General features: G+C 46.9%; 1 protein-coding gene across 2 annotated transcripts in view; it reads right to left on the bottom strand.

Annotated features, from left to right (window-relative positions):
* Positions 1-21,453, bottom strand: part of LOC123764095 (uncharacterized) — a 30,961-nt gene extending 9,508 nt beyond the window's left edge. The window contains exons 1-3 of one of the 2 annotated variants that reach the window (XM_069329850.1): positions 21,329-21,453; positions 11,083-11,143; positions 10,616-10,729 (exon numbers count right to left, since the gene is read on the bottom strand). In XM_069329850.1, the coding sequence (XP_069185951.1) occupies positions 10,616-10,729; positions 11,083-11,137 (169 nt within the window). In that variant the 5' untranslated portion in view covers positions 11,138-11,143; positions 21,329-21,453. The remainder of the gene's footprint in view (positions 1-10,615; positions 10,730-11,082; positions 11,144-21,328) is intronic. The other variant, XM_045751641.2, reaches the window with a different exon arrangement.
* Positions 21,454-25,484: the final 4,031 nt, after the last annotated feature.

Here is a 25,484-nt window from a genome sequence, read left to right as displayed (position 1 = left end):
TTTTTTTACCACACCTCTCTCACTCACTTTTGTAGCAAGTATATTATGTAAGTAATGTACTTGTTCCATACTCTCATTAGAGCCCATCTCCATAGTCTCCTGAGACTGATGGTTGTCTACTACTCTCATTAGTTTATGTGCGGATAATGATATGGGTGTGTTAATTCTTCATAACCTATCTCTAAGTTATCACATTCCTAACAGTCCTACACTGATTCTTGGTCCACTAATTACACTTCCCAAGTGTACAACTTATTACGATTAATACCCCTTCCCAACCTGGTAGATGATGGCCAGGTGATGTTGTTTAAGATTCGCTACTCAGAACAATAAGTTCCAGTAGCACGGGCTATGGTGAGCCCGTAAGTGGAGGCTCTTTGGAGCCATTATCTGTATCAGTGGCTGATACTAGAGATCTGGCGATGGATGGGGGTCTTCATGATGGTTTTCAGCCTGGGAGGGCTGGCTATACCAGTTATGGAGCTGGAAGGATAAGTGTAGACCTCTAGGTTTTCCGTTTTTTCTTTGCCTGCGACTTTGGCTGAGCAGTGCTGTCGTTGGAGTTTGGTGACGTGGCCTCCATGAGGAAGTCTTGAACCGTGTAGGTGTCGTATTTGTGATGCGGCGGTGGAGCTCCTACTATGATTTCCTCGTCTGAGGAGTCCGTAACCTCCGTAGTGGGCGTTTTTGTCTTTCGCCTCGCAGCCTTAGGTAGGCTTAGGTGTCGTTGATTGGTGGTTGTAGCTATTTCAGGAGCGCTGCTAGCGCGGCTGCTGAGATAGTGATGGTAGGAGTGTTGGGAGCTGGAGAAGGAATTACCTCTGTGTCGCCCGGGTCGTGGGCGGTTCTGGAGTCGGTGTTGAAGTTGACCACCTGGTCGTCCTGGTGGTAGTCTCCGGAGTGGTAGAGGAGGAAGTGAGATTTACGCTAGTGCTATGATGGGGGCCAGGCCATTGTCTATGTATAATGCGTTTAGTTCACTGACAAAGCGCTGGTTGTCTGGTCCTGCTAGCCTTTCCGCAAGTCTAATAAGACCAGGGATAATGCCTGCACGTGATGCAGGGGGCTGTGAAGGAGCCAGCTGGGGGACCTTGGGTCCCCAATGAGAAGGCTGTGTCGCCTGCTGGGAGGAGCCACATGTTGGTAAGACTGGAAAGTCTTCTGGTCGATTAGTGAGAGCTAAGGTGGTGGGTTGAAAGCTAGGGGCTCTGGTCGAGGAGGTAGAAGGGTTGTTTCTCTTGGCTTCAACCTGGGCCTTGATGCTTTCCTGCCTGCGGGGGCAGCGGTAGGAAATTGCAGGGTGATTGCCATCACAGAGCAAGCAGCGATGGACTGTTGCCTTGCATATGGAGTAGTGATGGTCCAGTGCGCACAGGCTGCACCTCTGGACAGGGTGCTGACACTTGTTGGTCGGGTGGGAGAGCTCGTATCACTTATAGCACTGCTGGATCTCATGGTATCGTTCCTTTTTTATTTGGTGGGGTGGAATTTTTAGGCCGAAGCAGTAGAATCCTTGTGTGGCAGCCTGGGTGGCCGCAGCTATGGTGGTGAACGTAATCTTCATTGATGTTTTGTCGGTGTTGCAGAACTCAAGGTTGAATACCGACAGGTTTGGATTTTCGTCCTCGATATTGTCCATGATATGATGTTGAGGTCGCTCAGCGATCCACCGGCTGGTCCTGCTGGTAAAAACAGTTCTTCCGGCCAGGAACTGACGTGGGAAGTGAGGATGTAGGTGGTGCTTTTTGCGAAGAATGGCATCGTTAGTGAGGAGCTTTTCTAGCTCCTCTTCACATGAAAAGAACACGATATCTTCACCTTTCTGACTAATGTCAGCGGGTTCGAGGCCAGTAACGTCCTTCAGGACCTTTAAAGTATTGCTTCTCCCGATAGCATGACCGTCAAGTGGAGTAGCTCTGACCTTAAGACGTTTGGGTCGCATTGTGACCACACTGCGCCTTGTGATGTGTTGGCGCAACCCGTTCTCGCAAATTCGTAAAGTCAATATTGACTTATTAAATTTGCGAGAACGGGTTGTGGCGGGAGATGTCTCCCCCGTCGTTCGGTGAGTGTGTAGTCAGGTGAGGTGGAGTCCTGTAATATAAGCTTCGACAGCATATTGATCACATCTTACGGGCTATTCATGCCCGTGCCACCTCTTGGGTGGCTTAATCTTTATCAATCATTGATCACATCAACCATCTGGTCATCATTTGGTCCGGGAGACATCTCCCGTCACGCTGGGTGCAGTCACACCTCCACAGATCTCCAGTATCATCTATTGATACTGGTGATGGCTCAAAAGGGCCACCACTTACGAGCTATTCATGCCCGTGCCACCTTTTGGGTGGCTTCATCTTCATCTTAACACATTCATAAGGGAGACATCTCCCGTCATGCAGGGTGCATTCGCACCTCCACAGATCTCCAGTATCAGCTTTTGATACTGGTGATGGCTCAAAAGGGCCACCACTTACGGGCTATTCATGCCCGTGCCACCTCTTGGGTGGCTTAATCTTAATCAATCAATTAATGATCACATCCACACACACAGAGATCACACTAACGTGATGCATCAAATGAACAAATCCACAAGAGCAGTAACGAGGATTCGAACCTGCGTCTGGGAATATCCCAGACATCCCAGGGAGAACGGCCTATTGACATAGCTCGGGTGCAGGGGGGGGGGGGGTTGTGTAAAAGCCTGGTTTGTGCCTCGGAGAGGCTACGGGATCCAGTAAGTTCAGTAGAACTTCGGTTTCAACCCTTTTAACCCTGTCGTAGCTCAGTCGATTAAGGCAGTGTCTGGGATGCTCCCAGACGTCGGTTCGAATCCTCGTCACTGCCCTTGTGGATTTGTTAATCACATCCACATTTCACGGTAGACATCTCCCGTCACGCAGGGTGCAGTCGATTAAGGTGTAGTCGCACCTCCACAGATCTCCAGTATCATCTATTGATACCGGTAATGGCTCAAAAGGATCACCACTTACGTGCTATTCATGCCCGTGCCACCTCTTGTGTGTGGCTTAATCTTCATCCATCAATCCATCGGTCAGTCAGTTCTATTCACACCATTTGGTCACCACTTGGTCCGGGAGACATCTCCCGTCACGCAGGGTGCAGTTGCGCCTCCACAGATCTCCAGTATCATCTTTTGATACTGGTAATGGCTCGAAAGGGCCACCACTTACGGGCTATTCATGCCCGTGCCACCTCTTGGGTGGCTTAATCTTCATCAATCAATCAATCATCGGTCAGTAATGCTATGAGAGCTCCCCTGAGAGCCCTTTGTGGACCAGACTTGAAATTCAAAGACTGGAAACTGGTTTGCCCTCTCTTCAAGAAAGCATCTCAAAGAACAGCTACGATTATCAGTAAGATAATTATTTTCTCTGATCCAGTCCCAGTACGGCAGACCTTGGTGGTTGGACTTGTCCAAAACAATGGAAGGTCTTGGGCTGCCAGAGCGGGAAAATTCCTAAGTAGACTACAATTAAAAACCATGATTCTTGATAGAGGGGGAGATCAACCACACCCAAACTACACTTGTTCCCCACCCGTGGGAGGAGCCTACCTTCAAAATAGTAATAGAGGGTCTTCCGATGAAAAAGCCTGCCTATGATTCAACAAGCCTAAGACGCATTACAGAAAAGCAAATGAGAAGTATTGCAGTAGCAGGCACCACCCACATCTTCACAGATGGATCGGTTGACACAGAATATGAGAGTGCTGGCGCTGCTCTTTGCACGGACAGCGTACAGGCATATTGGAGACTGGGAGGACCAGTATCGTCAATCCAAACTGAGCTGTTTGCCATACAACAGGCATTTTTTTCTTTTCATTAATAAAACAGATAATAAGTACAATATAAAATAAGGGCGCCAAAGCACCAAAGTTGAACAAATCACCTCAACAAAATAAAACAGGGTAAGGATCACTAAAACAAAATAGAACACACATAAGCACATACAAGAACAAACAAAATTTTAAATAACAAAGGAACAGAGCAAGAAACTTGCTCTATACATAGCATAATAAACACAAACATGTACATAGCAAAATACATACCATGGAAAACATGAAACCAAAAATACACAAAGCAAACGAAAAATAGTACACAGGAACACAAATGAGGAAAACCCGCACACCCAGACGGGGTGTGCCACCAAGATACAGTCACAGAAACTACAACACAATAAGATGAAGAGTGATGAAGATTAAGCCACCCAAGAGGTGGCACGGGCATGAATAGCCCGTAAGTGGTGGCCCTTTTGAGCCATTACCAGTATCAAGAGCTGATACTGGAGATCTATGGAGGTGCGACTGCACCCTGCGTGACGGGAGATGTCTCCCGTGTGAATGTGTTGAACACAATAAGTATAACACAGGAAATATAACATGAAACAGAACATAGTACATTACAAACAAATGCAACACCCAGATGGGGCGAGCCAAAAACAGGACACATGACGTAAGCACATCAGCCAAGGCAACAAGTACACAAGGACAGAGAGTACGCGAAGCAAACACAAGCACTACGCATATTTAGCCGGGAACTCCTGCGCTGGAAAGTGCAAGCAGTACGCTTCCCAAATCAGCATGAAGTCATCGGGTACCTGGCCACCAGGTAGCGCCCGAGCCCGAGGCATCAAATCCGGCACCCCATAAATAAACTCACCGGCGGCACCCAGATAGTAGATGAGCACCACGGGATCGGACGCACCTGGTCACCCCGAGTGTGTTCCAACACCTAACCCTCACGGATCACGTCCCCGGAGGCCGTGACAAGATCCCTCCACAGAACGGCATCGCAATGGGGGGAACCGTAAGGGACGCAGGTGCGCTATGGTCCCCGCCACCAGGCACAGGAGCCGAGGCCCCCATCCTCCCGGCGCACATCCTTTTTCAGCACCACGACGAGATCCCGATCATCTAGGGCAACCCCCCCCCCCCCCTCAGCGGGGAACCCACAGCAGGAGAAAGTCCAGAGGTCAGTGCAAAGGCACCCGCACCGGCGCCAGCAGGAGGCATGTGAACTTCCACAACCACCGTCGAATGGCCCACGCCACTGTCCGGCATCACACCAGTCCCCTGCACACGAGCACCGCACACCCCCGAGGACGATCCCTCAGAGTCCTCAGAATCCCCCAAATCACGCACAGCAGCCCTCTCACGAGGGGGCGACACACCCCTAACCGTCCTAGAACGTTTAGGCACAGGCCGTGAATCATCTGAACTATCGCCACCAGCAGGAGGCACCCGAGGAAAACACCCGGCCGGCCGCAACACACCGCTCAGACTGTGGCCCCGAAGCACAGCAACCTCGACGACGAAGGGCACAAGCCTACGTTTCACAGCTGATTCCGAAACTGAAGACGGGGCAGACACAGCCGGCGGAGGCGAGGGCGGGTCCCCACGCACCACCAAGAGCACACTCGTCCACGCTGGCCGAGGGAACCCGGCACCACCACAGGGGCAGCAGACGGCAGGGATCCTCCCCCACCACATCATCGTAGAGAGAACTCACCGTCCCCCTCCAACAGCCCCCAGCAGGACGGACTTCAGCTCCACCAGTAGTGACTAATGAAGCAGCACTCTGAGAACTCAGATTGGCGTCATCCAACACTGCATCCGTCCTCATACAAGAAAGGGACACTACCCAGAACCGAGAGATCCTCTTGATCTGGCAAAGGAGGAAAATACGCTTCAGTAAACACGTTAACCCGTTCATCCGAGTGTTGTAGGCAGCAGCCAAATGTCCAACGTGGCCACACTTAAAACATGTCCGAGTTTGCCCACGGTAATAGAAGCAGACTGTAATGCCAGCAATCGATAGAAAAGAAGGCACATTCCCACGAAGAACCATCTTAGCCATCCTGTAGCCATTATTGAGTCCCTTGACGTCACCGGACGTGTGCCTACACACACACGAATAGAGTCCACCCGCCCATACCTGGCAAGAACCCGACGGAGAAGATCCTCAGACATTTCAAACAGCGCATTCTTAATAGACACGTATGTGTACTCCACACTCAAATTCGTCACAGTTACAGAGTCTTGACTGTTACTCAGCCGCACCTCCCGATCCTCATACTGGTCGAGAAACTTCCAGAACAAGTCACTCCGAGAACTTCACAACCACTTTGCCCTCACGAACGATCTGAAGACCAGCGAGATTTTCCACTTTCACGTCCGTAACATCAAACAGTGTTGCTGATGATACCAATATCCACCTGTGGGTGGATATTGGAAGGTGGAGGAAGGAGGAAGGTGGAGAAAGGAGGAAGGTGGAGGAAGAAGGAAGGTGGAGGAAGAAGGAAGGTGGAGGAAGGAGTCAGCCCAGCCGACTCCTTCCTCCGCAGCGGCGGCACGTAAGTCCCCATACTGAGACTGAAAAAGTTACCCCGCAGTGGCAAACTACCACTCGGCAGGGCAACCGTCCAATGTAAACACCAGCCAGGAGCAAAGAGACTTCAGGAACGTCCGACACGGCAGGTGGTTGCAACCACACTCCCTACAACAGGCACTGCAACATTGCACAAAACACTCAAAATGCAATCATGCACACAGACTCAACAGCTGCACTTCAAATATTAGGAAAAAAGCAGTGGAAAGACACTGTGGAAATAATTACCACCATTTTGTATCTTGGAGCAGTATCTAAAGGCAAAAGACGCAACAGAACCCTAAACTAGATCCCATCCCATGTTGCAATCCCATTAAACGAGAAAGCCGATGAAATTGCTAAATTGGCAACTCGTCATCCAGTGATTCCACAAAAGAATCCAACCCAGCCTAGAGTACATAAAAAAACACCATCACCAAAAAACTCGCACACCTCAACAAAATCCCATCTACACCAGAGAGTAGCAGAAAGTTCGCCCTCTGCAATATGGTATCTTTAGGCCTCCAAGTTAGAAAGTTTAGGGAGTTTTAAGAGTCCCAGAATCTAATAGTAACCACCCTGAAGCTATGAACACTGCTACTCTTCTGGTAATGAAAGGTGTCCAGCAGCTGGACACCCTCATAAAGATTGTCAAGCAGTATCCTCCCTCGCGATAGCAGCCTGACGATTAAATGAGACCTCAGTACACAGTATACATTTAAAAAAAATAAACTACCATTTCCGGGCTATTCATGCTCGTGTCACCTCTTGGGTGGTTTAACCTTCATCAATCAATCATCGGTCAGTCTTACCACACCTCCCAAATATCTGTTCTTTGAGATAATCTTTCTTGAAGCGAGGGCAAACCAGTTTCCAGTTTGAGTTTCAAGCCTGGTCCACATAGGGGCTCTCAGGGCAGCTCTCATAGCATTATTGACCGATGTGCTGTCGAATAGTTTTACGAGCTATTCATGCCCGTGCCACCTCTTGGGTGGTTTAATCTTCATCAATCATTAGTCAGTCCCCAGGCTCAAAAACACTTCAAGATGTTACACAACCAAAGGTCTTCTTCTTGAGAGTAGGTGCAGTTTGCATGAAGGGGTTTGTCCTCCCGATGACTGCACCAGTACAGATGTTAGGAGACGCATGTATGTTGAGAATGATAAGGGTCAAAAGTGCTGGTCGCGAGGAGCTGTAGATAGAGGAGCGGCGACAAAAACGGAGGTGGACGTTAGAGGGAGACTCGCCACCCTGGAGGGCGATACGTTATGCGTATGACGTCTACTAATATTTTTACGGGAACTCCTGCTGCATCAGAAAGCGCAAGCAGTACGCTGCTCAAATCAGCATCTTGTCAGCGAGCACCCAGCCACCAGGCGGCGCCTTTGGCAGAGGCATCCGATCCGGCACCTCATAAACAAACCCCTCACCCGCGGCACCCAGGTAGTGGAAGAGCACCACAGGATCGGAAGCACCCGGGCATCCCGAGAAAGGCCCAACACCCGACCCACCCCGGCAGCCGGGACAAGGCTCCTCCCAGACTGGGGCAACGAAGGAGGGGGGAACAGCAGGGGACGCAAGCGTGGCATCGTTCCCGCCACTGGGCACAGGAGCCGAGGCCCCCCGACGCACATCCTTCCTCAGCACCATGACGAGGTCCCGATCATCACGGGGAAAACCCCCCCCCCCCACTGTGGGGATCCAAAAGCAGGAGGTACAGAAAGCAACTCTGAGCCCCTCATAGCCCCGTCACTTACTGCGGTGGACGCCAGAGCACTATACTCCCCCACCTCCTCTCAAGGCACACCACGAAGAGGAGACACACTCCGGGCCAGCCTCCAGCGCCTTGAGACAGGCCGCACCACACCACTCCCACCAGGCCCCACCGCAGGCACGGCCACCATCATCACATCCACTCGGTCCACACCCTCACTGTCCAAAGAATCCATAGAGGCCACATCCTCCACACTGTCCACATCATCCAGGGAAACTGCCTCAGAACACCGGCGTGCACGCTTTTGCAAAGGGATGAAAGCATCAGAACTACAGTCGTCGATACACACAGGCTCCGCAGGCACCTTTCCCGGCCGATGCACTCCCTCCAAAACAGAAGAACTCGCATCCCCGGGAGCCGGGACCACATCCACAGGCGGGAGCAGGACAATGACCTCCACCGGGACACCCTCCACCACACGCAGTGCAGGCGACGGCCCGATACCCACACCGGCTCAACAACCTCTGGGGCCACAGCAGATGGCAATCATCAAACGTGTCGCACAAGCCATAGAACCCGCCTCAACAGGCTGAGCAGCAGACAGGCAATCAGGCACCTCAGGCACAGTACCCACTCCGTCCTCAGAACCGTCCGAACGGTGGAAAATCCTCTGCACGAAAAATATGCACCATACCAGTTGCTCTCACGTCGCACGCTATAGCCAGATGACCCTCATGACCACACCTAAAACTGGTGCGTGGTTTCCCCCCCCCCCCCCCCCCCCCCGATACAGGCAGCGGATCATATAACCCAACACGGACACCGATGACGGAACACTACACGTCAGCGACATCGTCAGGGGTGCGCGAGCCGTCAAGCATCCCAGCACAGTACCCGGCAAGGACCTTGTTCCAACGAACACTTAACACAGTTCCAAACCGTTCAAAACAGGAAGTCAAAAGATCGTCCTGAAACTCGAAGGGGGCACCATACACCGCCACATACGTCAAGGCGACACTAAGATTCACCACTTTTAACAGAACCGGCGGTATCAGGAAAGAGGGTAAACACGCCCCCTCACACCGCCAGAGAAACGCCTGAAAGGCAGCCTGGTGGTGGAACTTTACCACAGCACGGTTTCCCTGAAGCAGCTGTATTCCCACTAAGTCCGACAGCTACACATGTAGCGCGTCTACCAGGGCGACATTAACCAACAAATGGTCCACCGGCACCGTTAATGCCAGACCAGCCGACGATGTCATCTTCACTGCAGGCCGGGAAGTCCCCCATGGCAAATACAAACGTCACCCCGTCAGTGGCAAACCACCATCAGGCATGTCTATACAGTATACCTAGGTCATAAAGGTATTTGTGTACGTCTGGTACCATAGTAATAGTAGTAGGCATCCATCAGTCTCAGACATTAGAAAGACTTTTTCAGTGTCAGTAGATAACAGATGAAATGCATTAGTCAGTGATATGGTGTAAGCAGACTCCATACACAGTTTCCAATGTAGATTTGATAGAGCCCAATAGGCTCCAGAATCTGTACACACGTTGATTGTCGGTTGAGAAGCGCGACCAAAGGCCCAGAGCTCAACCCTTGCAAGCACAACTAGGTGAGTGTACACACACACACACACAATATAGGGTGCTTGGAGCTGCATGTGCTCAGTCAGGTTATGCAGGTTATGTATAACAGATGACAATCATCAGAACTTCCCTGAGTTCCCTAGCGCTGTTAGGGTTCTCTTCCCTCTAGTGTTAGGGGGTTTGTTCCCTTCCTCACTTGTGGTGGTCCTTGCCCTGGGTAAATCTATTTTGGGCTTTCGGTCTACCGTCTTCCCTCTGGTCAGGAGCGAAATTTGGCTGGCGAGATGCACTGGGATTCGTGTGACCTAACCAAGGCACGCCGAGGTCGGCCTTCTCAGTCTCCAGTTGGCCTACTTAAACCCTTTCCAATGTCCATTCGACTCTATTCCCTTCGTGGATTTGAGTCGAAATACCGACCAGGCTAGTGGTCTCTGGTAGACCTATCGTGGTCTCTGGTACTATACAAGCATTAAATCTTCAGGGAACCACGAGCGGATCCCTCCAGAAATTGCAGTTTCATTACATTCAGTGGTGGCTTTTACCCGACCGTCACACTTCTCTTTCCCACACCCACCTCACACTTCTTTGCCCACACCTCTCTTATGCTTGTGTTTCCCACTCCTCCCTCACGCTTCTGTTTCCCACACTTCCCTCATGCTCCTCCCTCACCAGACCACCCTCTCATTTTTCTCCAAATCACACAACACTTCCGGAGCGCAGGTCACACGCCACAATACTTACCGGATCCCAGACGACGTACCTGACTCCAAGTCACGTACTGTACCCCAGATCAGTCACCGGGATACATACTGAACCCGAAAAGACACTTTGACACGTACCAGACCCCAGATCACGTACCACGACACGTACCAGACCCCAGATCACGTACCATGACACGTACCAGACCCCAGATCACGTACCACGACACGTACCAGACTTCCTGGTGATGGCCCGCTCGCTCACCATGGCTTTCATCTGACGAAGGCGCTCCCGCAGCTCCTCCACATTTTCCTCTCCCTCTTCGTCTCCCACACCTGGAGTGAGAAAAAACACCTGTAGTGAGAAAATATTGTTTGCGCATGCTGTCTCCTTCTCTTCTATCGTACTATGTATTTATCACATCTCCTCCTTCTTTTCTTCTTATTCATTTTAATTTATCTTGGTTACCTCCATTTCCCAATATAATATTTATATTGGGAAATGGAAATATCAGGAAAAGTTTGTACCGTTTGGTACAAACTGGAGTAAAAATATTTTATTGTAACAAATGTGAAGTATAAGAAATTGTTTTAGCAGTTTGTTAAGTATCAACAAAGCTCAGTTGAAAACATAAGTGGTGAGCCAGATAGTATATTGTCAGTCTTAAATAAATGAGAGGAAATCTGACCTGTGTAAACGGAGTGGGCTGTTGGCCGGCTCCGGACGCCATCTTGGGCCTCCATGGTGACCTGTGAAAGATAATACTATCCTAGGATACAGTGCTCAAGTGCCAGACTACAGTAGTATAGTGCTCACAGTGATCACATAGTGTCAATACAATAAGTAGTCATTGCAATATTACAGTGCTAAGTTACAGTGTTAACATTACAGTTATACAGTAGTATATACAGAGGTACAGTGCCATAATGCAACATTTGTAAGCAAACTGCTACAAAATTACAATACCGTACCTGTATTTAGCACGCTGGTAATAATAGCATAATTGACCATTGTACTGTTCTTAGGAATTAATGAGCTTGTTGACGGCATGACCTTCCAAGAGACTGATACTTTGTCCTCTTTTTCCGGACTATCTGTTTGCCAGCCTTCCAAACCTTAGTTGATCCAGCTGGTGTTGTTGCAAACTTTTTACTACTATATGTGGCACACACCCGGATCTTGCTTCCCCCTCCCACAGTGCCACTTAAGGCATCAAGTGTCCACTTAAGGGGGGGGGGTGCACCTCAGTCACTCACTGAAAGTGTCCCACACTTGGCCTTGTAACCCCATGACAAGTGAGAAAACCGGCCGCTCCCGGGTCTCCAATCTATGTATCCAGGGACATCGACCCGGGCTCCGTGCTGCCGATTTGCCCGCCACAAAATTATATACATAGCCTAGGTCGCCACTCTGGCTAAAGCTTCAGTCACGGCCAGATAAGTGCTATGAATACAGTGGTCAAGTTGTCTCTGCCTGGAGTTTACTTAATCGTGTTCAGTGTTCCAACCCAGCCCCAGGTGTTCCAACCCAGCCCCAGGTGTTCCAACCCAGCCCCAGGTGTTCCAACCCAGCCCCAGGTGTTCCAACCCAGCCCCAGGTGTTCCAACCCAGCCCCAGGTGTTCCAACCCAGCCCCAGGTGTTCCAACCCAGCCCCAGGTGTTCCAACCCAGCCCCAGGTGTTCCAACCCAGCCCCAGGTGTTCCAACCCAGCCCCAGGTGTTCCAACCCAGCCCCAGGTGTTCCAACCCAGCCCCAGGTGTTCCAACCCAGCCCCAGGCACACAATATAGAGGAAGATAAGCGTAAAACGAAACACTAAAAAATGATAAACAATTTACTGAGAATAAAAGTCCATAGGCTTGGGGCCAACAACTACCTTAACTGTCATTTGTGGCAACACTTTGGGATGAAATTCAATAACAAGGTGACAACACTTCAATTATTACATCATCACAGAGAACATCACACTCCAGCATCACAGAGTACCAGCACCATCACACTCCACCATCTCTTCCCCCCCCCTCTCTCTCTCTCTCTCTCCCTCTCCCTCTCTCAAGAGAACAGGTTGAAGCACCACACTCAACAGCCCCACATTTTCTTCCTCTATTGACTTACTTCACTGTTGTGTCCTCATCAATACATTCCACATGATCACCACATTATCATCATTACACAGACTGGAGTGAAAGGGAAGGTACTCCATTGGCTAAGGGAGTACCTAAGCAACAGAAGACAACGAGTCAGTGTGAGGGGTGAGGTCTCAGATTGGCGAGACGTCACCAGTGGAGTCCCGCAGGGGTCAGTACTTGGACCTATACTGTTTCTGGTATATATAAATGATCTCCCAGAGGGTATAGAATCGTTCCTCTCATTGTTTGCTGATGATGAAAAAACTATGAGGAGGATTAAGACGGAGGAAGATAATAGAAGGCTACAAGATGAACTAGACAGACTGAATGAATGGTCCGACAAATGGCTACTAAAGTTTAACCCGAGTAAATGCAAGGTAATGCAACTAAGCGGTGGAAACAAGAGGCCAGGCACAGGATACAGAATAGGAGATGAAGTACTTCATTAAACGGACAGAGAGAAAGATCTAGGAGTTGATATCACACCAAACCTGTCTCCCTGAAGCCCACATAAAAAGAATAACATCGGCGGCGTATGCAAGGCTGGCTACCATTAGAACAGCCTTCAGGAACCTGTGTAAGGATTAATTCAGAATCTTGTATATCACTTATGTAAGACCAATCCTGGAGTTTGCGGCCCGTACCTTTTCAAGCACAAGACGAAGCTGGAAAAAGTTCAGAGGTATGCCACTAGGCTAGTCCTAGAACTAAGAGGCATGAGTTACGAGGAAAGGCTGAGGGAACTGCACCTCACGTCGCTGGAAGACAAGAGTAAGGGGAGACATGGTCACTACCTACAAAATTCTCAGAGGAATTGACAGGGTAGATAAGGATAAACTGTTTAACACGTGTGGTACGCGAACAAGGGAACACAGGTGGAGACTGAGTAGCCAAATGAGCCACATGGACGTTAGAAAGAACTTTTTCAGTGCCAGAGTAGTTAGCAGGTGGAATGCATTAGGCAGTGATGTGGTGGAGGCTGACTCCATACACAGTTTCAAATGTAGATATGATAGAGCCCAGTAGGCTCAGGAACCTGTACACCAGTTGATTGACAGTTGAGAAGCGGGACCAAAGAGCTAGAGCTCAACCCCTCAAGCACAATTAGGTGAGTACACTTATTGTACTCTTAGTGTACGTAGTGTACACGCAGTACACTACGTATTATCTTACGAACGGAAGTTCGAACCGGTTCATTCTCGACTCGTTCAGTCGAGAATTCCGGGTTCGAATCCCGGGTGGGACTGAAATGGTTGGGCGCGTTTTCTATCACCTAATGACCCTGTCCACCTAGCAATAAAAAGGTATCCCTGTAGGAGTTAGTGAGCTTGTTGTAGAGTTTTTTTTTTGCAGAGATATTCCTGCGCGGGCCCTAAGCCTCTGGCTATCCTGTGGTCAATAATTCGACCCCGGGGGGGGGGGGGGAGACCTGGCCTAACATGTACTGTACAGAGCAGGAGATGAGTCACAATAACGTGGCTGAAGTATGTTGACCAGACCACACACTAGAAAGTGAAGGGATGACGACGTTTCGGTCCGTCCTGGACCATTCTCAAGTCGATTGTGAATGGTCGAGTTGAGAATGGTCCAGGACGGACCGGAACGTCGTCATCCCTTCACCTTCTATTGTGTGGTCTGGTCAACATGTACTGTATATATAAAGTGGCTGCCTGTCCCCCCGACACAGTGAATTATGAATTAATGATTACTATAATAATATTACAAAAATATTCATTATACAAATTATAATATTTTTTATTTCAATAATAATAAATAATGAACATAAAAGTGAGACGTTCACACAAATCTCGATAATAATAATAATAATAATAATAATAATAATAATAATAATAATAATAATAATAATAATAATAAACTAACTGAGACTTGAGTGGCTGATGACCGTAATTAATTATGTTAGTTTAGTGTAACTAATTATGTGATAATTATATGGCAATATATGGCAATTACGACGATGGCGTCCGGGTAGGCGCCATAGTTGCTGCCAGACCTTATATATAGCTGACGGGAGCTTGACGGAAGGCAGCTGGCGGTGTTGTGACAAAAGGCAGCAGATGAATGATGAAGGAAGGAAGGCAGTCGGGAGGTGTTAATAATGGGAGGCAGCCCGGGGTATTGGTAAGATAAGGCAGCTTATGTTCGTACCAGAATGTGGTTATTTGAGACGGAAGGCAGCGTATACCTGAGTTTACCTGAGAGCCACTAACACTAGTGGCCTCGACGAGGACAGGAAACCGGCGGCTTGTCAAAGGTCCCCTCACCCCATTTGTTCTGATGATCTTTTCCAGTTGGACTTTAAAATTTAACAGAGTTTTGGCATATATGGCTTCGGCGTTTAGGTGGGTCCATGGGTTTATAACCCTGAGGGTGAAAAAGCATCTCCTGTTTTCAGGTTTGTTGAGCTTGAAACCGTTGCTCCTTGTTTGTGTTACATCTGACCTTATGAAGAAATTGTCCATCAATTGTCTGAAATTGTCAATCAACTTCCAAATTGTTCAGTAATTTATAAGTTTCAATGAGGTCCGCCCTGTCAGGCCTGGTTAGCAGTGTTGCTCGCCCTGTGGCCCTCAACCGTTGCTGATACGAGAGTTGACTTAGCTCTGGAATGTTTTTTTTATTATTATTGGTAACGGAAAGCAGCTGAAGGTATTGGTAACAAATGGCAGCTAGGAGTATTGGTAACGGAAGGCAGCTGAGGGAATGTTAGTGACGGAAGGTAGCTGAGGGAATGTTGGCGACGAATGGCAACTGGGTGGAGGTGGCAGCTAGGAGTGTTGTGACAGAAGACAGCTGGATGATGAGAGTAACAGAAGGCAGCTGGATGATGATAGTGACAGAAAACAGCTGGATGATGATAGTGACAGAAAGCAGCTGGATGATGATAGTGACAGAAAGCAGCTGGATGATGATAGTGACAGAAGGCAGCTGGGGATCTTAGTAACGGAAATCGTCTGGGGGTATTGGTGAAGGAGGACAGATGGGGTACTGGAGGCGCCGGCTGCTGCGGGTGGTAAATGAGAGTAGCTGAAGGCACTTACCTACCTGTCAGCGCTGTGGAGACCACTGCCCGACACAACACTGGAGACCACTGCCCGACACAACACTGTGGAGACCACTGCCCGACACAACACTGTGGAGACCACTGCCCGACACAACACTGTGGAGACCACTGCCCGACACAACACTGTGGAGACCACTGCCCGACACAACACTGTGGAGACCACTGCCCGACACAACACTGTGGAGACCACTGCCCGACAGACCACCGGAACATTATCTAACACAGTGCACAGTTACAAACCCATTAAGATTTCAACTTAGATTCAACAGAAGAAGAAGAATAGAGCAGAAGAAGTTGTTAAACACGTGGGATAAAATGTTACTGAAGCGACCATACGAGTCATAAATACTCATACTCCGACCAAGTAAAACAGAAACAAGCAACACTTAGTGGGCCAGCTAGAGGCTTAGGGCCCGTGCAGGAATATCCCTGCAAAAAAAAAATCACCTACGGGGGAGTAAGGTCTGGCTTTGTTCCTATTGCGCTGCAACTTAACTACTCTGACTTTCAAATTGTTTGTCGAATCGGGTCTTAAAGTTGTGGATGGAGGTGGCTTCCACAACCTCCTCTGGTTGAACATTTTACGTGTTAAGTACCCGTACAGGGTGTAACAAACTAGGCTGGTTGTAAGAATTATCCAGAGTGGTTTATCGACAAAAGAGAATGGGAAGCTGAGCCCGCGTGGTGACCCGGGACCTGACCCCAGGGGAATTCGCGGTGAAAATAATCGACGCTTTGTTCATAGCTTCGTATAATGAACCATCCTATAGTATTCAGTAATTTAGAGAAATTAGCCTTTATTCATTTTGTATTAAAATTGTATTGTATAATAGTACTGGGTACAATATCAAGAGTATTCTAATTATTGAGTTAAGTCACCATCAGTGACGTCACGAATCAGATCTAAGTTGTAAGGTGGAGTGACCGGCGGTCATAGGTCATCAGGGTTGACATGTCTACTATTTCTCAAAGTTCAATTAACCATTTTGGGGATCGGGAACAGCTCTGCCGTTAGATGCTTGTGTAATTTAATTTCAGTAAAATAATTCAACCAGTCTGGATCAATTCAGTACAAACAGAGGTTAATTGTTATAACTTAACTTAGTTAATAAATTGCATTTTTATTATTTCCATGTGTTTGTGTGTATACTTGTCCTGGTCACGTAGTCCACACGAGGCAGAGTTGGATTGGGCGCCGATTCCAACACCAAATAGGAAGTCATCTTTACCGTGTAATTTATTCCACACTCAAGGTCATCGGTTACTAGTGGGGATCAAGCCCCAAGGTTGATTAATTAGCATGATCGATCCAGACCTAGATCATTGCTCTGTGTTACTGGTCTGGTGGTGGCGGCGGAGGCGACTCTAGGGTTTTGCTCAAAGCCTAGGTCACGTCATGTTGGTTGTAGAATCCTAAGTCGGTCAATCGTCTTAGGATCACGTGGCGTGGAGTTGGCTTTAGTAAAAGTTTTGGAGTCCCTTGTAGAGAATAAAAAGTAAGAATACGGGTAGAGGGGGAGTAGAAGGAAGATCAAGTAGAGAAACCCTCCCCGTGTTACAGGGGTTCGAGTACTTTCTTACTTCCCTTTGGTATATTTGCGTTTCCGGCTTCCACCAGTGTCCTCTTGTCCTGCTTTCTCTCACTTTAAAGAGACTCCTTGTCCACCTTATCTATTCCAATCGGTATCTTTTAAGTTGTGATCATATCTCCTATGTTCCTTCTATCCTTTACGGTTGAGAGATTTAGTTCTATGCAGATGAAAAGTCATAATAACGTGGCTGAAGAAACCTTGACCAAACCCCATACTAGAAGATGAAGAGACGACGACGACGACGTTTCAAGTCGATTGTCGACTTGATAATGGTCCAGGACGGACCGACACGTGCCTCCGTGTGCGCCTCCGGTGAGTGTGTTGGAATTATATCCACTCTCAGATCCTTCTCTCTTGTTGATTCTTGTAGCTGCCTTCCCCGTACTGTGGGGCATAATCCAAGAGGAACAGTGTTCTACTCTCTGGTGCCTGATTGGCTTAATCTTATGCCCTGTTTGTGCCCTTTATAATCTCTTTGCTTTAATTCATTTGTTTTTCTTCTCTGATTTTCTTTGCTGACTGTATTGATAATGGAAGGCAGCTGAGGGTATTGGTAACAGAAGGCAGCTGAGGGGTGTTGGTATCGGAAGGCAGCGGTAGGATATTGATATCGGAAGGCAGCTGGGGATGTTAGCATTGAAAGGCAGGTGAGGAGGTGTTGGTATCGGAAGGCGGCTGGGAGGTGATGCCAGCTAGTCTGAATATTTTCTCTGAGGCAGAAAAAAAGAGGAAGTTTGCACCAAGTAAACTTTTGTGAGTGGAGTCAACGACAGGTGTTCTAGTGTCTCCCAGACAAGTTGTGTCGGGGAAGGAGTTAGTGTGTATGTGTGAGAACTGAAGTGATGACTCTGGAGTGAGTTCCACACTCAGCCTTTCCCAAACAAATGGCAAACACACACAAGACTACGGCTGCAAGGCTACCTCCTCCCGACCGCCCCAGATGTTTGTGCAAGCAGAGGTTCAAAGCGACGCCTATATCCTCACCACTCGACTTCCCCGCTCACAACCAGACATTAAGGGCTAAGACGAGTCGACGTCTCGACACCTGAGTGGAAAATATTTCCACTGTTTTATACTATTAAGAAACTTGATTAAACATTATAAGCCTGAGAAACTTCGCACGTAAGCAGAGTTACGACGTCTCTTCTCGAATATTTCATGGAGGAAAGACCTCATATACACGTGACGAAGTACCAAAATAGTACTCTTGAACCTCGCCATTAAACGTTATCAACTTAACATGTAATGTATAATAATTTAGCACCAGAAAGATTGTCAAGTTAATTCAAAACTAATAATCTAATGAATTGAGGGTAATACGGTTGTATTAAATGGTTATACATTGTTAGCCTTTCACATTCCTCCCCCCCCCCCCCCACACACACATGTATATGTTAACGGCATGTTTACAGGCGTAGAGTCCTACATGTCGATGTTTGCGGATGACGCAAAGTTGATGAAAAAGAGTTGTGACAGATGAGGATTGCAGGATCCTCCAAGAGGACCTGAACAGGTTGCAGAGATGGTCAGAGAAATGGCTACTGGAATTCAACACGAGCAAATGTAAAGTTATGGAAATGGGACTAGGAGATAGGAGACCAAAGGGACAGTACACAATGAAGGGGAACTGCCTACCTGTGACGACGCGAGAAAGAGACCTGGGTGTGGACGTAACACCTAATCTATCTCCTGAGGCACATATAAATAGGATAACGACAGCAGCGTACTCTACACTGGCAAAAGTAAGAACATCATTCAGAAACCTAAGTAAGGAGGCATTTAGGGCGCTTTACACTGCCTACGTAAGGCCAGTCTTAGAGTATGCCGCTTCATCATGGAGTCCCCATCTGAAGAACCATATAATGAAACTGGAAAAGGTTCAGAGGTTTGCAACGAGACTCGTCCCAGAGCTATTAGGGATGGGGTATGAGGAGCGCCTGAGGGAACTGTGCCTTACGACACTAGAAACAAGAAGGGAGAGGGGGGGGACATGATAGGAACGTATAAAATACTCAGAGGGATTGACAGAGTGGACATAGACGAAATGTTCATACGGAATAGTAACAGAACGAGGGGACATGGATGGAAGCTTGAAACTCAGATGAGTCACAGAGATGTTAGGAAGTTTTCTTTTAGCGTGAGAGTAGTGGGAAAATGGAATGCACTTCAGGAACAGGTTGTGGAAGCAAATACTATTCATAATTTTAAACCCAGATATGATAGGGAAATGGGACAGGAGTCATTGCTGTAAACAACCGATGCTCGAAAGGCGGGATCCAAGAGTCAATGCTCGATCCTGCAGACACAACTAGGTGAGTACACACACACACACACACACACACACACGCACAGTCAACACCTCCATCAGAGGAGCTCCAGGATATTTCGAATGCCTAAGTATTGTAGAACAGGTTGATGAACGTGAGTGGTGTCCCAAGAAACATAAAGGTGCAGTGTATTTGAAAAATAGGTGAAATTAAACGAATGTGCCAGGAGAAGTGAAATAGTTGGATGACAAAAAGCTACCATACTGTAAACAAACGCAGACGATGAAATTCAAGATGGCCGCCGTCAAGAGGAAATACAAAACATTTAAATTTCGATGAATTCAATTAAAGTATTAGTAAAAGCTATCTACACAACAAGTTGGTAAAATTAGATATTATTGTAACTACTATGTAGAAATAATCGGGAATTTGAGAAAGTAATGACCATTTGATTACCAAAGTAATCACAGTCCATATACCCAGTTCGATTCCATGGCTGAGAAAGAAACAAATGTTCAGTTTCTTTCAGCTGATGTCTGCGTTCACCAAGCAGTAAATAGGTACATGAGTTAGTCAGCTGTTGCAGGCTGCATCCTGGGATGTGTGTGTGTACTCACCTAATTATGCTTGCGGGGGTTGAGCTCTGGCTCTTTGGTCCTGCCTCTCAACTGTCAATTAACTGATGCACAGATTCCTGAGCCTACTGGGCTCTATCATATTGTGTGTGTGAGAGAGAGAGAGAGAGAGACAGAGAGAGAGAGAGAGAGAGAGAGAGAGAGAGAGAGAGAGAGAGAGAGAGAGAGAGAGAGAGAGAGAGAGAGAGACAGAGAGGGAGAGACAGAGACAGAGAGAGGGAGAGAGAGAGAGAGAGGGAGGGAGGGAGGGAGGGAGGGAGGGGGAGAGAGAGAGAGAGAGAGAGAGAGAGAGAGAGAGAGAGAGAGAGAGAGAGAGAGAGAGAGAGAGAGAGAGAGAGAGAGAAACAGAGAGAGAGAGAGAGAGAGAGAGAGAGAGAGAGAGAGAGAGAGAGAGAGAGAGAGAGAGAGAGAGAGAGAGAGAGAGAGAGAGAGAGAGAGAGAGAGAGAGACAGAGAGACAGAGAGGGAGAGACAGAGACAGAGAGAGGGAGAGAGAGAGAGAGAGAGAGAGAGAGAGAGAGAGAGAGAGAGAGAGAGAGAGAGAGAGAGAGAGAGAGAGGGGGGGGGGGAGAGGGGGAGAGACAGAGAGAGAGAGAGAGAGAGAGAGAGAGAGAGAGAGAGAGAGAGAGAGAGAGAGAGAGAGAGAGAGAGAGAGAGAGAGAGAGAGAGAGAGAGAGAGAGGAAAATAGATCTAGAGTCAACACATTAGACAACCGACGGTGGTAGGCGGTGTACGTGATCCAAGGGCTAAGAAATATCCTCCAGACACAAATAGTAAACACACACACAAGCGAGACAGTGCCAGCCTAAAGCATCGCTGCCTCTGGCCGCCGGTTGCATAGAGGCCATATGTCTTTCTGCTTCCCTCGTCCTCGTCCAAATGTTTTCAACGGTTGCTGTTATTATTCAAACAGATGTTATTATTCACTATTCACAACTATACAACAAATCACGACGTAGAGTCTTCAGGCCTCGAGAAATAAAAGGTTTATGTACGTCTTACACGAATTACACCAAGTATTTCAAAAGAGGAACTGATTTCCTATATACACTAGTACATACATACATTATATAAATATATATTATATATAATATATATGTAATATATATATATATAAACATCCTCATGTGCACTTTGTGGAGATAACATCTCAAGACATCAACTTGTAGGCTCCGGCGGGTCAAGTGGGGGTAGAGGGAGTTGTCCAAAGGCAGGAGAGGCTTACTTACAGGTGTGTGAAGATGACGACTGGTGTGGCGGCGTGTGTGTGTGTGGCGGCGTGGTGGTGCTGGCGGTGGTGTGGTGGAGGAACCAGCGCAGGCCCAGTATTGATTCCCAAGATCGTCTCCCTGCCTCACAACACCGCCCCCACCCGACCCCCACAACGCCCCGGCGACCCCAGGCCGGTGGGGCGTCTCCCTCCCCCAGCAGCGGGAGTACAGAATGGTTACGCCAGAGAAGTTGAATGAATGTAGATTATGAGTCACAATAACGTGGCTGAAATATGTTGACCAGACCACACACTAGAAAATGAAGGGACGACGATGTTTCGGTCCGTCATGGACCATTCTCAGGTCGATGGTCTTGAGAATAGTCCAGGACGGACTGAAACGTCGTCGTTCCTTCATTTTCTAGTGTGTGGTCTGGTCAACAAGTTAAATGAATGTTGGTGTGTGTAAGTAGGCGAACTTGGGTATTGTTAACAATACCCAAGGTAAACAGATATATGCTACAGCTAGAACAAATCTTCAAATATACCACAGAACATGAATTACTGACTATGCTAATTTATATTACGTTAATAGGTTAGGTTGGGTCATATCTCTTCGCTAGTTTTAACTCAAATTAAACAAAGGAACTCATATATAATGTAATGGAAACAGTTACAATTTCATAAGAACAAATAAAAAATATATATAACGTTAGGAAAACTTGGCTTATTAGGGAAATCGGGCCTCGCATATTAGGCCAAGTACGTGCGTTCTGGCTATTAGGTACAATACTTGACCGACTTTTCCGAACGACGGCAAACAGTCGTTATGAGTGAGTGTGTGAGTGTGTGAGTGTGTGAGTGTGTGTGTGTGTGTGTGTGTGTACTCACCTAATTGTGCTTGCGGGGATTGAGCTCTGGTTCTTTGGTCCCGCTTCTCAACCGTCAATCAACAGGTGTACAGATTCCTGAGCCTATTGGGCTCTATCATATCTACACTTGAAACTGTGTATGGAGTCAGCCTCCACCACATTGCTTCCTAATGCATTCCATTTGTCAACTACTCTGACACTAAAAAAAGTTCTTTCTAATATCTCTGTGGCTCATTTGGGCGCTCAGTTTCCACCTGTGTCCCCTGGTGCGTGTGCCCCTTGTGTTAAATAGCCTGTCTTTATCTACTCTATCAATTCCCTTGAGAATCTTGAATGTGGTGATCATGTCCCCCCTAACTCTTCTGTCTTCCAGGGAAGTGAGGTTTAATTCCCGTAGTCTCTCCTCGTAGCTCATACCTCTCAGCTCGGGTACTAGTCTGGTGGCAAACCTTTGAAACCTTTTCCAGTTTAGTCTTATCCTTGACTAGATATGGACTCCATGCTGGGGCTGCATACTCCAGGATTGGCCCGACATATGTGGTATACAAAGTTCTGAATGATTCCTTATACAAGTTTCTGAATGCCGTTCTTATGTTGGCCAGCCTAGCATATGCCCCTGATGTTATCCTCTTGATATGGGCTGCAGGGGATAGGTCTGGCATGATGTCAATCCCCAAGTCTTTTTCTCTCTCTGACTCTTGAAGAATTTCATCTCCCAGATGATACCTAGTATCTGGCCTCCTGCTCCCTACACCTATCTTCATTGCATTGCATTTGCTTGGGTTAAACTCTTAACAACCATTTGTTCGACCATTCCTTCAGCTTGTCTAGGTCTTCTTGAAGCCTCAAGCAGTCCTCCTCTGTCTTAATCCTTCTCATAATTTTGGCATCGTCAGTAAACATTGAGAGAAATGAATCTATACCCTCCGGGAGATCATTTACATATATCAGAAACAAGATAGGAACGAGTACAGAGCCCTGTGGGACCCCACTGGTGACTTCACGCCAATCTGAGGTCTCACCCCACACCCCTCTGTGTGTGTGTGTGTGTGTGTGTGTGTGTGTGTGTGTGTGTGTGTGTGTGTGTGTGTGTGTGTGTGTGTGTGTGTGTGTGTGTGTGTGCGCGCGCGCGCGCATGTGTATTCACCTAGTTGTGCTTGCGGGGGTTGAGCTCTGCTCTTTCGGCCCGCCTCTCAACTGCCAATCAACTGTTACTAACTACTAACAATATTTTTTCCACACACACACACCCAGGAAGCAGCCAATAGCAGCTGTCTAACTCCCAGGTCCCTATTTACTGCTGGATAATAGGGGCACCAGGGTGAAAGAAACCTTGCCCATTTGTTTCTGCCTGGTCCGAGAATCATACCCAGGCTACAAAATTACGAGTCCTGTGCGCTGTCCACTCAGCTAGCAGGACTTTTACAGGACTATGATGAAAATCGGTCTTAAAATGACCTTTTTGAATAATTTCGGCCTTACACTCTTAAATAAACTTCTAGGACAATATTCTCTGATAATGGTCTTTTTATAAATTTCGGTCTTAAACTCTTTAATAAACTTCTATGATTATATGAACTCTTACATATTTTCATAAAACTGAACTATGAAAAATTTTGAATTTCCTCCATAAGAACTCTTTAAGAACGTATGAGTGATTTTTTGTCCGAATTTTCCCCATAAGAACTCAATTCCAAATGAGTGATTTTCCAAAACAAAACAAAATTACCATAGAGTTTATTCTCAGTAAGATGGGAGCGGACTTTGCCCCTGAATTTTTCTATAACAAACTTCTATGAACTCTGAAATTATTTTGGCCTTAAACGAGTGTAACAGAGCGGTAAGTATATCTCCGAAAAATAAAATTTATCAGGAAACCCAACAGTCTATGGACGACTGGGAAATTTATCAGGAAACCCGACAGTCTATGGACGACTGGGAAATTTATCAGGAAACCCGACAGCATATTGACGATTGGCCCCCAAAATTCTGAATCGTCCATACGCTGTCATACCTACTACTACTACTACTATTTTATATATATATATATATATATATATATATATATATATATATATATATATATATATATATATATACATACACATACATACATACATATACCCCAGGGGGGCTCCTAGGAGTGTGCTGTCTTCAGGTTTAGTTGTATGGATATTTGGCAAAACACCCTCTATTTTCTCTCTGATGCCCTGGTTGGAACATATTATTTCACACTTTGAAGGGTTCAGGGCGAGGCTTAAAATTGCACCTTACTCCTGGATTTTCCTGATGTCCTCCAAGCGGGAGTCTTGGGAACCAGCTAGGGTACCATCATCCAAGAACCTGGACAGGACTTCCGTGACTTGTTTGATGACCAAGCAGAAAAGGAGAGGAGCAAGGGGGGTCACCCTGTTGGACGCCTTCTTGCCAGTCAATTTCAGATTGCCAAAAGCTTTAATATTATAAAGTAGTATATTAGTAGTATATGTAGTAGTATAGTATTCTACTATAGTATATTATTACTAATACTATTATTATTACTATTACTAATTTTACTATTACTATTACTACTAGTATAGTAGTAGTATATATAGTAGCATATTAGTAGTATATATTATATATATAATACATATATGTTGTGCTTTATTAGATATTTAAAGGTCACAAAATGTGCATTAGTTAATACAATGAATGTTTAAAGTTATGGATCTCTTGGAGCTCCTCTGCTTCTGGACAGGAACCGAGGACGCATTTTATTATTATTACTATTATATATATATATATATATATATATATATATATATATATATATATATATATATATATATATATATATATATATATATATATATATATATATATATACAAAAAAAAGTTCAGAGGTATGCCACTAGGGTAGTCCCAGAACTAAGAGGCATGAGTTATGAGGACAGACTACGTGAACTGCACCTCACATCGCTAGAGGACAGAAGAGCTAGGGGAGACATGATCACCACATACAAAATTCTCAGGAGAATTGACAGGATAGACAAGGATGGATTATTTAACACGGGTGGTACACGCACAAGGAGACACAGGTGGAAGCCGAGTACCCAAATGAGCCACAGAGACATTAGAAAGAACTTTTTCAGTGTCAGAGTAGTTAATACAGTAAATGGAATGCATTAGGAAGTGATGTGGTAGAGGCTGACTCCATACACAGTTTCAAATGTAGATATGACAGAGCCCAGTAGGCTCAGGAATCTGTACACCAGTTGATTGACAGTTGAGAGGCGGGACCAAAGAGCCAAAGCTCAAACCCCG

This window comes from Procambarus clarkii, chromosome 23, assembly GCF_040958095.1.
Source record: "Procambarus clarkii isolate CNS0578487 chromosome 23, FALCON_Pclarkii_2.0, whole genome shotgun sequence".
NCBI lineage: Eukaryota > Metazoa > Arthropoda > Malacostraca > Decapoda > Cambaridae > Procambarus > Procambarus clarkii.
The sequence above is the reverse complement of the archived record's forward strand: the minus strand, read 5'-3'. Positions and strand labels throughout refer to the sequence as shown.